The 13,084-nt window shown below is 32.5% G+C and overlaps 2 protein-coding genes across 2 annotated transcripts; both read left to right on the plus strand.

The window, feature by feature from the left end:
- The first annotated feature begins 839 nt into the window (after nt 1-839).
- On the plus strand, nt 840-4,400 carry LOC132713502 (neurocalcin-delta A-like). The gene is made up of 2 exons (XM_060696128.1): nt 840-1,520; nt 2,394-4,400. The coding sequence occupies exons 1-2, from the start codon at nt 1,110-1,112 to the stop codon at nt 2,577-2,579; spliced, it is 597 nt and encodes a 198-aa protein (XP_060552111.1). The 5' UTR covers nt 840-1,109; the 3' UTR covers nt 2,580-4,400.
- A 1,061-nt stretch (nt 4,401-5,461) lies between these two features.
- On the plus strand, nt 5,462-7,965 carry LOC132713507 (hippocalcin-like protein 1). The gene is made up of 2 exons (XM_060696151.1): nt 5,462-6,201; nt 7,035-7,965. The coding sequence occupies exons 1-2, from the start codon at nt 5,806-5,808 to the stop codon at nt 7,368-7,370; spliced, it is 732 nt and encodes a 243-aa protein (XP_060552134.1). The 5' UTR covers nt 5,462-5,805; the 3' UTR covers nt 7,371-7,965.
- The last annotated feature ends 5,119 nt before the right edge of the window (nt 7,966-13,084 follow it).

The following is a 13,084-nucleotide window of genomic DNA, read 5'->3' on the forward strand; positions in this document are numbered from 1 at the left end:
TTAACACTAACAAGTGATTGTATCAGTAGTATAGTTATTATAATAATTTAGCGGCTTCATCAATGGAGCCATTTTAAGTGCATTTGTAATTATATACCGGCATTTGCAAAGCAAACGCCTCCAATGTGCCCATTACAACTGGTTTGACATGGACTTTGGGCTTTAATAAAAGCACGCGCCCTCCTCACTAATCTTAATGATTTAGCAAAGCACGCAGGACCTGTTTGTTTTTGTTTTGTTGCATATCTGTAGGCTTCAATTGGATAGTGAAAATATATGTCACAGTCATCCATAGATCAAATTATCGTGAAATGTAATACCCTAATGACCAATTTTCTTTTCTTGAGGCCCCAACTTGGTAACCCCGTTAATACACCTCGTAACACTTATTTAACCAATTTCTTAGCGACTCCTGTTGTAAAATGAAATACAGCAAAATAAGCTACAGTAAACATTGACTTTAATCTTAATTTAACTGTTAATCGAATATAAAATTCCTCTTATAGTTTATTTTCATATCCATATGCATCCCTTATTCTAATGTTACAACGAAAGAAATTGGGCATTACATTGTTTCAATTTCAGTGCTTAGTGGAAAATCTCTTTATACATTGCATGAACACTGTATTACCAGACATGTTTCATTAAGCTTGCATACACCTGCATAACACAGCCGTATTAAAATGCAAATGAGTCCCTTATTTACACACAAGCTCTTTTTTGAAATTAATTTGTTTACACTATAAAATTATGGTGATTTTGGAATTGAAAATAGATGTTTATCTCTAAATAACCTCAAAGCATCTCTAGATAAATTTGGATTATTTCAAAAAATTTATATTTGGCTCCAAATTTAGTTATTCACAGCGTGATTTTAAAACTATTCTAAGAGAGTGTAGTCACGGTTATGTTACAATTTAAGCAGATCATGACTAGATAAAGCCCATCCGTGATTACATAACAATCAGTTTAGTGCATCGTAAATTAACCATTCGTACCAGGAAGATGTTAAGATGATACAAATACAAATAAACGGACGAAGAAACGGTAAACAATATTGTAAAATCGAATGACTGACTGAAACCTACAAAATACTTACAGACAGAAATATGGGAAACGCAAAATCTCTTATTATGAAATCAAGAATTCGAAAACTGAATCACGACAGTTTAGCAGCGTTGGAAGAAAATGAAGATATAGATTTCAATCGGCATGAGATAGAGGAATGGTACAAGGAATTCCAGCTACATCTAGATAAGGGCATCACTAAATTGACAGTTGATGTGTTTAAAATGATTTATAACCGTGTGTTTGAAGGCGATGCTTCGTCATTTGCCCATCATCTGTTCCGATCTTTTGATACAAATGGTGATGGATATGTAGATTTTAAGGAGTTTTTGGTCGGTCTGAGCGTTTCTAGTAGCCATAACACCGACAAGAAATTAAAGTGGGCATTTAAAATGTACGATATTGATGGAAATGGATTGATATGTAAGGACGAAATGATTTGCGTTCTAAAGGTACAGTACTTACTTTTTATTTCTGATTTTTTTATCATTAAATAACCGAGATAAGGATCGATAAGGCAATTGTCAAATTATCAATATATAAACACTGTATTTCCAGAAATAAAAAAAAAAAACACGATAAGTTGATACAATTTTTGTATGATACAGAAAATGAAAAAGGTCCACTATGGAATACAAGTATTTTATCAGAATTGTTCAGTAGCTAAACTTGCAAAACGGGTATAGCGCATCAAAACAATATTGATATTTGTTACTGCAACGTGATACATACTTTTTATAAAAATAAGATAATAATTGCTTAAAACAAAACAAATAAAAACTATAATTGAAAACAAAAATGAAACGTTAACATTATTTCATTTCATCTACCAGTACAATGTACATGTATATGGTATAAATTCCAATCCGAAATTTATTTCATTACGATTTTGTTTTAAAATTAAATATTTGAAAGTTCTCCTTCTGATATAAGTCCCATACTAATTGAAATAAAAAGCCCTTCTTACTGAAAAAGAAGAAATAAAAAATAGACACTTTGATATACATGTAATACTATTTATTACTATTACATCCATAATAAATCATGCCTAAAATACCCCCCCCCCCCCAACACGTGCACAATTTGTACTCTAATACGACAGATAGAAATCAGATGCGCAACTATAGTTTGTCAAAAGGTTGGTTATAAATCGTCTCTTCTTTCTTAGATGTGAATAATGTGAATAATTAAGTATGCTTATCTTTATCAAGTAGGGAGAGAGTAATAATTAACACGACTTGAAAGGTTTGCGTTTGAGGAAAAGATTTCAGTGATGATAAGTTTTGCAACATTTATTGTAATACGAATGCAAACGATTTTTACAGGATATATACAAAATGACAAACGCAGTGGTAAATGGAACGCTAGGTGGACCTGAACGAATAACTGATGCGTTCTTCGAAGAATTTGACTTGGATCGTGATGGGAAGATCTCTTTTAATGAATTTAAGAATGGTGCATTGACCGATCCTCTGATTATACATTTACTGGAGTGCGATCCGGACCCTTGATGTGCCAATAGCTATCGTTAGCATTGAAGAACACTTTAGTGAGAAAAAAAGTTAAATAACAACGTTGCTGTTTTTTCCATAAAGTTAAATTTGTGTTTAAAATACAAAGCGTAATTGAATACCTATTTTAAGTGTAATAGCATATACATTGATTGACATACCATTTGAATAAACTGCTTCTGTAGCCCTGTCGCACAATCATCAAAAGCGGTAAGTGTAAAAAGATACCGCAGATAAAGTACATAATATTATAGAAGATAGATATTAACAAGTACATGTAAAAAGACGGAAACAAACAAAGACATTTTTCCAAGTTATAGACTTTATTCGTTAATTCTATTAATGTCTTTATTCTATATCATGGGTAGAAACGATTACCACCAACAGGCTTAGGGATAGCAAAATAAATGGCGAAAACAACTGCCTCGTCCTGAGTGCATATCAGTTTTCATTGTACAATAATAAATTAGACTGTGTTAGAATATTTCTTTTCAATCCTTACCCTTATATCTCTACTTGTATAAACATTATCTTAATTGTTGAATTTGTATTATGAATATTTGACAATTGGCTCAACTTTTACTATTTGTGTTGCTTTTTGTTCTTAAATACATAATAAGAAGGTTGATATTTTTGTCACGTTCTTTATTTCATCGATGCTCGGTAGGTATTATTTGATGCTCAGTAGGTATTCCTAAAACGTTTTAAACTAGTTAGGGCACATGGGAAATATAAACGATATTCTTTTCGGAATAAAACCAAATTGTTTGCTATAAGCTGTCATACGGGTAATTGTCGGTTGTATAGTTTTGCCTTTAGAATTTAGCCAATCTCTAGCTAGCCTAGCTTCCCTTGTTTTGTCGTAATTAGTGAAATCACAATGTCTCGTCTTATAAACATTGATAAACTAGAATTTACTCTATATAATTGTATAATTTGTCATAAAACCATTGACTGGTTAGGTAAGGGTGCCATGGCAACTGGTCCGATATTGTTTTACATGATACCAGTATATTTGTCCAAAAAAAAACATTAGTTGGTGAGGAAGGGGTCCATGGCAACTGGTCCTATATTGTTTTACATGATACGAGTATATTTGTCAAAAAACATTGGTTGGTGAGGAAGGGGTCCATGGCAACTGGTCTGATATTGTTTTACATGATACCAGTATATTTGTCAAAAAACATTGGTTGGTGAGGAAGGAGTCCATGGCAACTGGTCTGATATTGTTTTACATGATACCAGTATATTTGTCAAAAAAACATTGGTTGGTGAGGAAGGGGTCCATGGCAACTGGTCTGATATTGTTTTACATGATACCAGTATATTTGTCAAAAAACATTGGTTGGTGAGGAAGGGGTCCATGGCAACTGGTCCGATTTTTTTTACATGATTCCAGTATCTTTGTCATTAAACCAATGGTTGGTGAGGAAGGGGTCCATGGCAACTGGTCTGATATTGTTTTACATGATACCAGTATATTTGTCAAAAAAACATTGGTTGGTGAGGAAGAAGGTGATGGTAACTTTTCCGTCGTTGTAAAGTAAATATACTATTAGAAGTGCGATTGAAAGGTATTTGTCTTATCTAAGCTTTCTTTGCAACTAGTTGCATATGACTTAGTATCGAGAATGTAATTAAGACGTGCATCTCCCATACCCCTTTTAGCCTAAGAGCTATTGACTTATAAATGTGCAACTTTAGAAAGTCACTACTTTGCTATATGCAGACATTTTCATACATTGTATAAAAAGCATCAGTTGTTAAATAAAATTGTTTAAATGTAAGCGAAATATTCTCGAATAAATGGAATATGTCAAATTAGTTATGTATTTCATTAACACTACATTTATTTATCAAGGCTTATGTTAACATAAAACTTGATTAATTATTTTTATGATGTCATTAGTTGTTGTAAATATCAACGATTTTTACTTTATGGCCAAATATATACGACTTATTTAACGCTTATTAGCTATGGTTACTTAGCAACATTTATAAAGCATTAACATCGTGATTAGTCAACGGCAATCGGCGTTACAAATGAGGTATTATAAATTTTGTTACAACAGATAATCTGATGCTTAAGGTATAGAGCATATCTTTGTTTTATAATGTTTTGATGCATTTGAGTCTGAAGAATAAAATAAATACAGTTAAAAAGTACAGTAACAAACTTATAGAACAATATGAAAAATAGTTAATAATTTATGCAGATAAACATTATTATCCATTTTCTAATATTTCGTTGAAATTGACCATTTAAATAAAACAATGTTAATATAAACTGCAATATCTCATATCTGACTTTCTCTCTCATGAGAATAAGAACAAACAGTGCATTTAAATTATTGATACAGATAAACCTGTTTACAAAGTCATGGAAAAAGTCATTTTTGTTGGAAGTAAGCTAGATTATAAATGTATTGCAAACATGTGTTTGTACCATAAAATAGGAAAGCTAAAATGCAGGTTTTTTGTGTCAAGGTTTTCTATTTGTGATGTTTATTCCAATATGGTCTATTGTAAATATGTTTTATATCTTGCTGGAGCCTAAAAATATACTATTTATGAAAGTTTTGTTTATTATTTAAACAATGGCAAACTTAAATGGTGGATGCATTCATTGAATGCCACCCTTCCTTGTTGATATCTGTTTTCATATTACAAATATTGAAAGTAGACAAATCGAAACACGTATTGATATTGATAAAGTGTAAACAAATACAAATAATAATACTAAATAGAAATGTTAAAGCATTGTCATACCCTGGCATGACTGTACAAATTTCTATTAGGCATATCATATTGATTATAATATTTGAAATAATAAGATATCAAATGAGGTTCACACTGGTGTCGTATTGTATGTTTTTTGTTTAATATCGATCATTTGCGGTTCAATTATTCATTTCTTTCAACATAAACGGCCATGGCTTAATGAACTAGAATGAGACAAATATCACTGAAAGCCACTTAGGGAATATGAATAATTAAACACAGAATATTAACACAGCGTGGCGGGCTGCTCAGTATTGTATTAGAATGAACAAAAACTTTAAGCCAGTTGCAATTAGTTTGCAATTAGTTTAATTGATTTTGCTTCGTCAGCTGAACTTTGAATATTTCTCAGTGCGTTTTGTATACACTGAAAGTGCATTTCATTAATCAGCTGCAACATCCAATATACGTTTTAGTGCCTGTAAATTTAGAGTGTGTGGATACAATGGGAAATTCTAAGTCTACGGTGAGAAAGTTAAGCCCTAAGACATTATCGGAACTTCAGAAAAATGTGGATGTTGATATTAGTAAGGAGGAGATTGAAGAATGGTTTCGCGAGTACCAGAGCAACCTGGGTAAAGGGATGAGTAAGCTGACCATGAAGGAGTTCCGGGAAGTATACAACAGTGTTTTTGACGGAGATGCTGATGTGTTTGTGTCACATTTATTTCGATCCTTCGATGAAGATAACGATGGTTTTGTTGACTTTAAAGAATTCATTGTTGGTCTGTGCGTCTCGGGAAGTGATAAGCCAGAAACAAAACTTAAATGGGCGTTTAAAATGTACGATCTTGACGGAAATGGCTCTATATCCCGAGAGGAAATGTCCAGCATGCTTAAGGTTTGTGCTCTTGTCTTTTAGTTAATTTATATGTGTAATTAATTAAGCGGATAAAACCGACTGAAGGCATCAATATAGACCATGTACTCTTAAGGAAAACAAAGTTTACTGACCCCTTTAGTTTTGTCTAAACACCATGATCGCTTGTCAAAGTTGTATTTCGCTTATTATTTATTGTCTTGTTTACAGCGAGAAATTGATTTTTACATAATTGAAAGTGAATAATTAATGAATTAACCGTTTAATTTCACACGGCCGCTATTGTCGTATTGACCGACGCCTGTGTATTTGTGAATTGACACTGTAATGTTAAAGAATATCCAAAACATTAAGCCAGTTTAAACATCAACCTATATAAAGAAAGTAGGCTATTTTAGATAGGAAATCTATGATATTAACAAATCAACTGGGACAGATAATAATTTATCACAAAAGAACACTTCAATAATGAAGAAAATAATAAAGAAAAAAAAACTTTATAGTTGAACCAATGATTGAGCTATTTTTCGACCATTACCTGTTTTGTGACTAGTAGTACAAAACAGTTATCATCATCCATTTATCTTAAAACATATTAGTTGGAAAAAGATCTGTTATCTTCAATAACTCAATAAAGTTGGAAAATAGAAGAATTATCTTGAGTGATACAGTTAAAAAAATAGAGCAGTTCTCTAGAATAATTTTAGTTACAAATGGTAGTTTAGGTCCTGTTGAACATATTATTTAATAGTGAACATTTCAAAGTTGAAAAACTTTCGTATATTTGTTGCACATTTTCATGCATTTACATTTTTATTATCATTATTTTACTTTTTTTAATTCCTACATTTTAGGCTATATACCGAATGATAACAACCGATTTATCAACCACAAAAGACGACTTGGTTCTTATTGGAGAGTTAGTTAACACATTCTTTAAATCCGCCGACCGTAACAATGACAACGTGATTAGTGAAGCAGAATTTGTTGAAGGAGTAAAAGAAATGCCTGTGATCCTACATTTACTACAATGTGACCCAGATACTGATGATATCAACGAAGTGGAAACCATTGATAAGTTTGATTCTTTGCAAGTATCTGAGAAACAATTGTCCTCAAACAAAGGTGAAAGAAAAAAGCCATCGTCAGGCGCGGGAAGCGACAGAAGTTCGGCATATAAAAGTCAGTGATAGAGAAATCTTAACACTTTCTCTGAAAAAAAAAAGCTTTAAAAGATTTAAAAAATGACACTTTTATGAACGCTGTTCAATGTTGTTCTTGATTTGACATTCATGCTTGGAGATGACATGTGTTCTGTGATACAGCTTTATTAGCCCTTACCATGTTAAAATCCAAAAAGTGATTAAGCCTTTGCCAGCAGTATAGAGCCAGGCCAGTTTGCAAGATAGTCTGGCTAGGCGTTATACTTTTGGCTTACTAAATTTTAATTCCAACCTTGATACCCCCAAAAAATTTATAATGGATAGTTCCAAAATGGACGCTGGACAATTCTATGCAAAGATATGCAACAGAATAGATCTTGTAACTACTGCGACAATCCCTCTTTAGTGAAAATTCAATCAATAGCAAGAATTAAAACGGTGCTATACTTTCAATCTTATAATGCTTACACGTGATCATGAACAACTAAAAGGAAGTTAGAAGCATAATATCAATATTGGGTTGAAATGAAAATAAAGTATTTTTCGTGTGAAAGCCAAGAATAAATTTTCATTCAATATTTGTAATTGAAACCTTGTAGAATGTATAAGAATGAAACCTTTGATATTTCATGAATAAAATATCAATCAACTCATTCGTTCAGTTAAATATATTCTTATATTTCACATTTTTATGTGAAATTCAATGTAATTGCAATAACGAAAGCAATCACATATCATATGCCATAAACAAGTATGAAAATTCAATGTTTTCTTTAAAAATATACATTACTCACAAGTTTCAACTTAACGATAATGACTCAGGATCTTTGTCAGTCCATTTGAACACATCATTATAGCATACATTGTTACAACCTGCAGATTGAATTCATCAATAAACACTGAAAGCATTGCAGAACTCAATTAATCTCGAGGGTTGCAAAGTTCTCGGCAAGTGAAAAGTAGATAATTAAACATTTTTTACTGACGTGCAATAAGTACGTTGTAAAATGCTAAAGGTCTATAAGCTGCATCAATTTGTTTAACAAAATAAACATACTAGTATTGAACAAAACAGTATTATATCTAAGAGACAAGGACAATGCCTATGAGTTTATAAGCAATACATGTATATGGCCCCCGCCGAAAAATACAAGCAGTTGAGTATGGTGCCAACGTTTAAATGAAAAACACAACAAACATTTATTTTAAAAAGATATACTATTGAGAATAATAAGGCAACATTGATGACGAAAAACCAAAAGCGTACTTTTTCATGAAATGGCACTTAGCGTTACTTAGAAGGCTCAATTAGTGCCATATGAACAGTTTCACAGTTTTAATGTTAAAATGATGAATTCTGCTTAAGCCGGTGCTGAGGTGGTCGGGGCGGTACCTTGCATTTACCATAACCACCATGCATAGGTTCAAATAAGCCGAGCCTCCAGAATACTCAATTTCGCGTTTTAAGCGTTCTTTACCAAATTATGCAGTTATGTGATTGTTTGGCCATAAATAAATTTTGTTTTTCAAAGAGTTCTTTCGTTTATTGAAACAACATACAACATCGATGATTTACAAAGATACATGAAACAATTAAACACATCGACAATACAGCCTTGTTGTTTTAAAAGTAAATTTTGGCCACAACTTCAATAATATAAGTGACACAGGTCATGTAACTGTCATTGACTCTGGTTCTTTAAATTGTAATATAATACGAAATCAACTTTTTCTATATTCTTACAATATCTTTAAAATGGCATTCTGTTTAAATACGTGGATCCATGTTTGCTTTTTATAAGCCAGTGAACCAGCTGACATTTATGTGTCAATAAGAAAAGTGGCGATTTGAATATTTTCATGAACATACCCTACTTTGGAATTACGTGAAACGTGAACAGTGCAAAATTAGTGCTAAGGTTAGTAAAACGTCACTTTCACTATGATATTCAATATATTGTCACAATGGAAAGAACGCGTTATTGAATGTTCCAATGAACGAACCTGTGCATGGTGTTTGATTTAAATTTTCACCATTTTCATGTTTAAATAGTGACAAGTGTTTAAGTGACAAGTGTTTAAACCGGTGATAGCGGGGTGGACCAAAGTCTATGAACAAGCCGAATCAAATCGAGTCTTCAGTATTTTTTAATTTGTTGGTTTGGTAGTTTCCATTTCTCTTTTTTTCTTTCTTTTTTTAGAATTGTTAGTTAAAACTAAAAACAAAAAAAAAAGTTCATGAATTAAATGAAGAAAAAACGTACACATAATAATAATAAAACAAAGGCAAATGGGTTTGGCAACAAATTCTTCACATTCAACACATAAGAGTAAGCCTTTCAAAAACGTGTTGCATTTGTACCTAACAACTTCTAGACATTGAGGAAATACTTAATGCAAAGGTGACCAGTTACTTTGCAAAACAAAAACAGAAGACAACAAAAGCTTTCAATATAAACATTATATGTTTGAACTGTCATTACATTATTTATTTTTTAATTTATTTTACAACATTAAGCAGTTTATCAAAGTTTTAGATCTAAATGTAGCTTTTTTCATTCACAAAACATTGTCTGAAGATATAGATAACGTTTCAAAATGTAATTGGATATGTAAATATGTTTTCGTGTACAGTCATCTTTTGTTCCTGTATAAAAACGCAGATATCAACACAGAAAAAACGTGCATTAACGGATAAAATCACGCAAGCACGCGTTGTTATGTAGTACGTTTTTATGTGCTGATCCAGGGCACAACGTGGAACAGCTGACTAATGAAAATTTCGCAATCAAAACAATTCACGTACACGTTAAAAGCTAAAGCGTTACAAAGCCGGTTTCTTTAAACGAAATAACGAAACGCAGACTGTTACATAATAACGCTAATGCACCATATCTCGTGCGTAAACATTGCAGAAGCTCTCGTATTTTATCAAATCTCTTGCCCTGTGAACTTGGACTTTATGCTCCTTTCCTTTTCTCATGCTCCTTGAAGATGTAAAAGCACGAAGGAGGTTCATTAATCCTCCATTTTGTCTTTACATTAGCCTTTGCCACCATTATATGGTCTGGTTAAACCGCATATTCTTTGGAAGCTTTTTGTATTGGCTGTTCCAAATTATAAACTGGGCTGTTACATATTAAGCAAGTAAAAGGGTTTAATACCTATGTTACTATATATAGTAACAAAATCTAGGGTATTTCAGGGCCATTATGGCAAGATCTAGGTCATTATGCAATTTCGGCCGCCTTGCTACTCGGCATTTTTTTTTCCATTATGGGCGAGTGAATGAGCGCACGTGCAAAATGACGTAATCAACTCTCAGTGACTTTCAAGATGGCTGCTGACGTTGATGACCTGTAGTCACTTGCACAAAAACTTTCAGTTTAAATGACGTTATCAGTCTCAATCATTGAAGATTTATAAACTCAAGAAAAGAATACAATAACTCTACCAAAGACAAAACATAACCCTCAGAATTTCCAATCAAAGTGCTGCAGCACTGAATGCGACGGACATGCAACGGGAGAGACATTAAAGCTTTTTTTAGAAAAAAAAAGAAACAAATCGAAACACAAAATATTAACAGAGAAAATTTGTTCCATACAAGTTCGAGAGATTTGTAGAGCAATATATTTTGTGTCCCAAACTGAGTATAATTCAGATTTTTTACTTTCAAGCACTTAATACAGAATGAAATTTATGCCTAAAAACTCTGGTCAAACTTGTAAGTCAGTGTCCTTATCGATTTATTCCAAGAGAATGATATGTAAATAGAAAAAAAATACTGTCAACGAAATATTTCTTAAAATAAAACCATGCAAATTATACTTCAAAGCATAATACATTATACATTTTAGAATGCTATTTAGAATTGCTTCTGTGTTATATCATAGTGGACATATAGACAAAAATATAAGTCATTTGTATTTTTATTTCTCTTGGATATGTCTCATTAAAAAAAATTTTGAGTTAAAATCATCAGCAATTAATAGTGTTTTTAGATTTTTTTTTATTTACAAGGTAAAGATGTAGAGGCCAGAACAACATCGTTTTTATTTTTTAATTTAAATGTCACATTAAGCACTACAGTGTTTAGTTGTCCTTTTCAATTCACACTACATTCCATTTTCAACTTGTTGGTTCTTACAATCGTATTAGAATTTCTAAAAGTATTGCATGTAATCCGTTGGTTTATTACATGTATAATGTTACTCCATAATCGCCTGTCAAAAAATCAGCACAAAGTGAAGCAGAATCTATTTTTAGAATAGCGAAGGTTAACATATCGTGACCTAGAAAAATTATGTTAAAACAAACGCGCAAGAATCGGAAGTAGAACTGATATTATAACTTCCTTACCATGAAAGGACTACATGGTGGTAAAGTGTTGAAAAACTCTCTTCTTACATGCATTTTCAAAATCTGTAGATATTTATACTAACCATTGTACTCTATCCATTAAACCGCGGGTATGAGTCACAAAAATAGTTCTCTTTTATTAATGCGCGAGTTTCTAGAGTCACGAAAAACGTTTTGATTTGTTAATAATAATGTTTTGTATAATGTAGAAATATTTATTTTCTACTAATAATGTCTTGACACTCAGAGCTTACACCTTTATTGTAGTATAATTTGCTGTCCTACTTTTTCGACAGCTGGTAAATCGTTTCGGCAGTAATTTGCATATTGCGCAATAATACTACGGGACTACAACGTTTTATCAATAATATACGTTCATATTTTAACTTGGATAACTTAATTTGAAATTGAAAAGGCTAATTATGGAAGACTTTAAGATATCCCGACAAAGTATGGGAGTTTTGAAGGATCAAATTCATGTACTATTTCTTGGGCTGTTAATCGGTTTAGGACACTTTGCGCGATTGTAGCCGACGAAATCCCATGTGTAGATGACTTAGCTCTGAACGCGCCTGAGGGCGCGTCCGTCGCAAAAATGATTTCAGTTTGGCTGTAGAAATAAGATCGGATCGATGACAAATGGAGCTAGACATCAGTCTCGGAGGCACAAAAATTAATAAAAACTTGCACTTAAAATTTATGTTATTCTCACAAAAAAATATATCGAGTTTTTATCGATATAAACAACAATAAAACAACATTGTCTCATATTTATTTTGTTTTCTCATGTTTTCAAATTTAATAAGAGGGTTAAACTGAATGACATATTTTTGTTTACATTGACAACTGTCCGTTTCTTAGAAAGGGCGACAACCAAGATTAGCGGCGATGTCTAAATGCCGTATTTCGGACATAGGTATTAAAGACGTTAATTCTTGGTTGCTGCTCGACATTATGCGATAATGGCCCTCGAGTCCATAATGTCCTTCGGGCCTGCGGCCCTCAGGCCATTATGCACATCTTCGGGCCATTATCGCATAATGCCGAGCAGCAAGCAAGTATTAACCTCTAATTATCAGGTGATAGCAAAACAAATGTATCTCTTTTGTGATAGAATGGTGGCAATGGCGGAACTATTTATGTATTGATATAAGATACCTAAAAACCTTTCAGCCATAACCTGGTGAATTGTCAACATTTCATTTTCTAACAATCAATTATCCATTGTTCGGTTATCAAGACGAAATAAAAGAAGATAGTCAGCCAACAGTATAAAGCTTAGGTTGAAAAAAGCAACAGCCTGGCTCTATACTGGCGACAAAGGCCGTCACTGTCCTGCAGGTCGTAGGTTAATGGACAATGTCATTTCAATTTGGAAC

This window comes from Ruditapes philippinarum, unplaced genomic scaffold (assembly GCF_026571515.1).
Source record: "Ruditapes philippinarum isolate M1 unplaced genomic scaffold, ASM2657151v2 ctg1281_1_1_1_1, whole genome shotgun sequence".
Taxonomy (NCBI): domain Eukaryota; kingdom Metazoa; phylum Mollusca; class Bivalvia; order Venerida; family Veneridae; genus Ruditapes; species Ruditapes philippinarum.

Bases quoted from the DNA above. Each gene is read 5' to 3' on its own strand.
- LOC132713502 (XM_060696128.1), top strand. From the start codon at position 1,110: ATGGGAAACGCAAAATCTCTTATTATGAAATCAAGAATTCGAAAACTG. The intron at 1,521-2,393 runs GTACAGTACTTA...CGATTTTTACAG, and splicing joins AAATGATTTGCGTTCTAAAG to GATATATACAAAATGACAAA.
- LOC132713507 (XM_060696151.1), top strand. From the start codon at position 5,806: ATGGGAAATTCTAAGTCTACGGTGAGAAAGTTAAGCCCTAAGACATTA. The intron at 6,202-7,034 runs GTTTGTGCTCTT...CCTACATTTTAG, and splicing joins AAATGTCCAGCATGCTTAAG to GCTATATACCGAATGATAAC.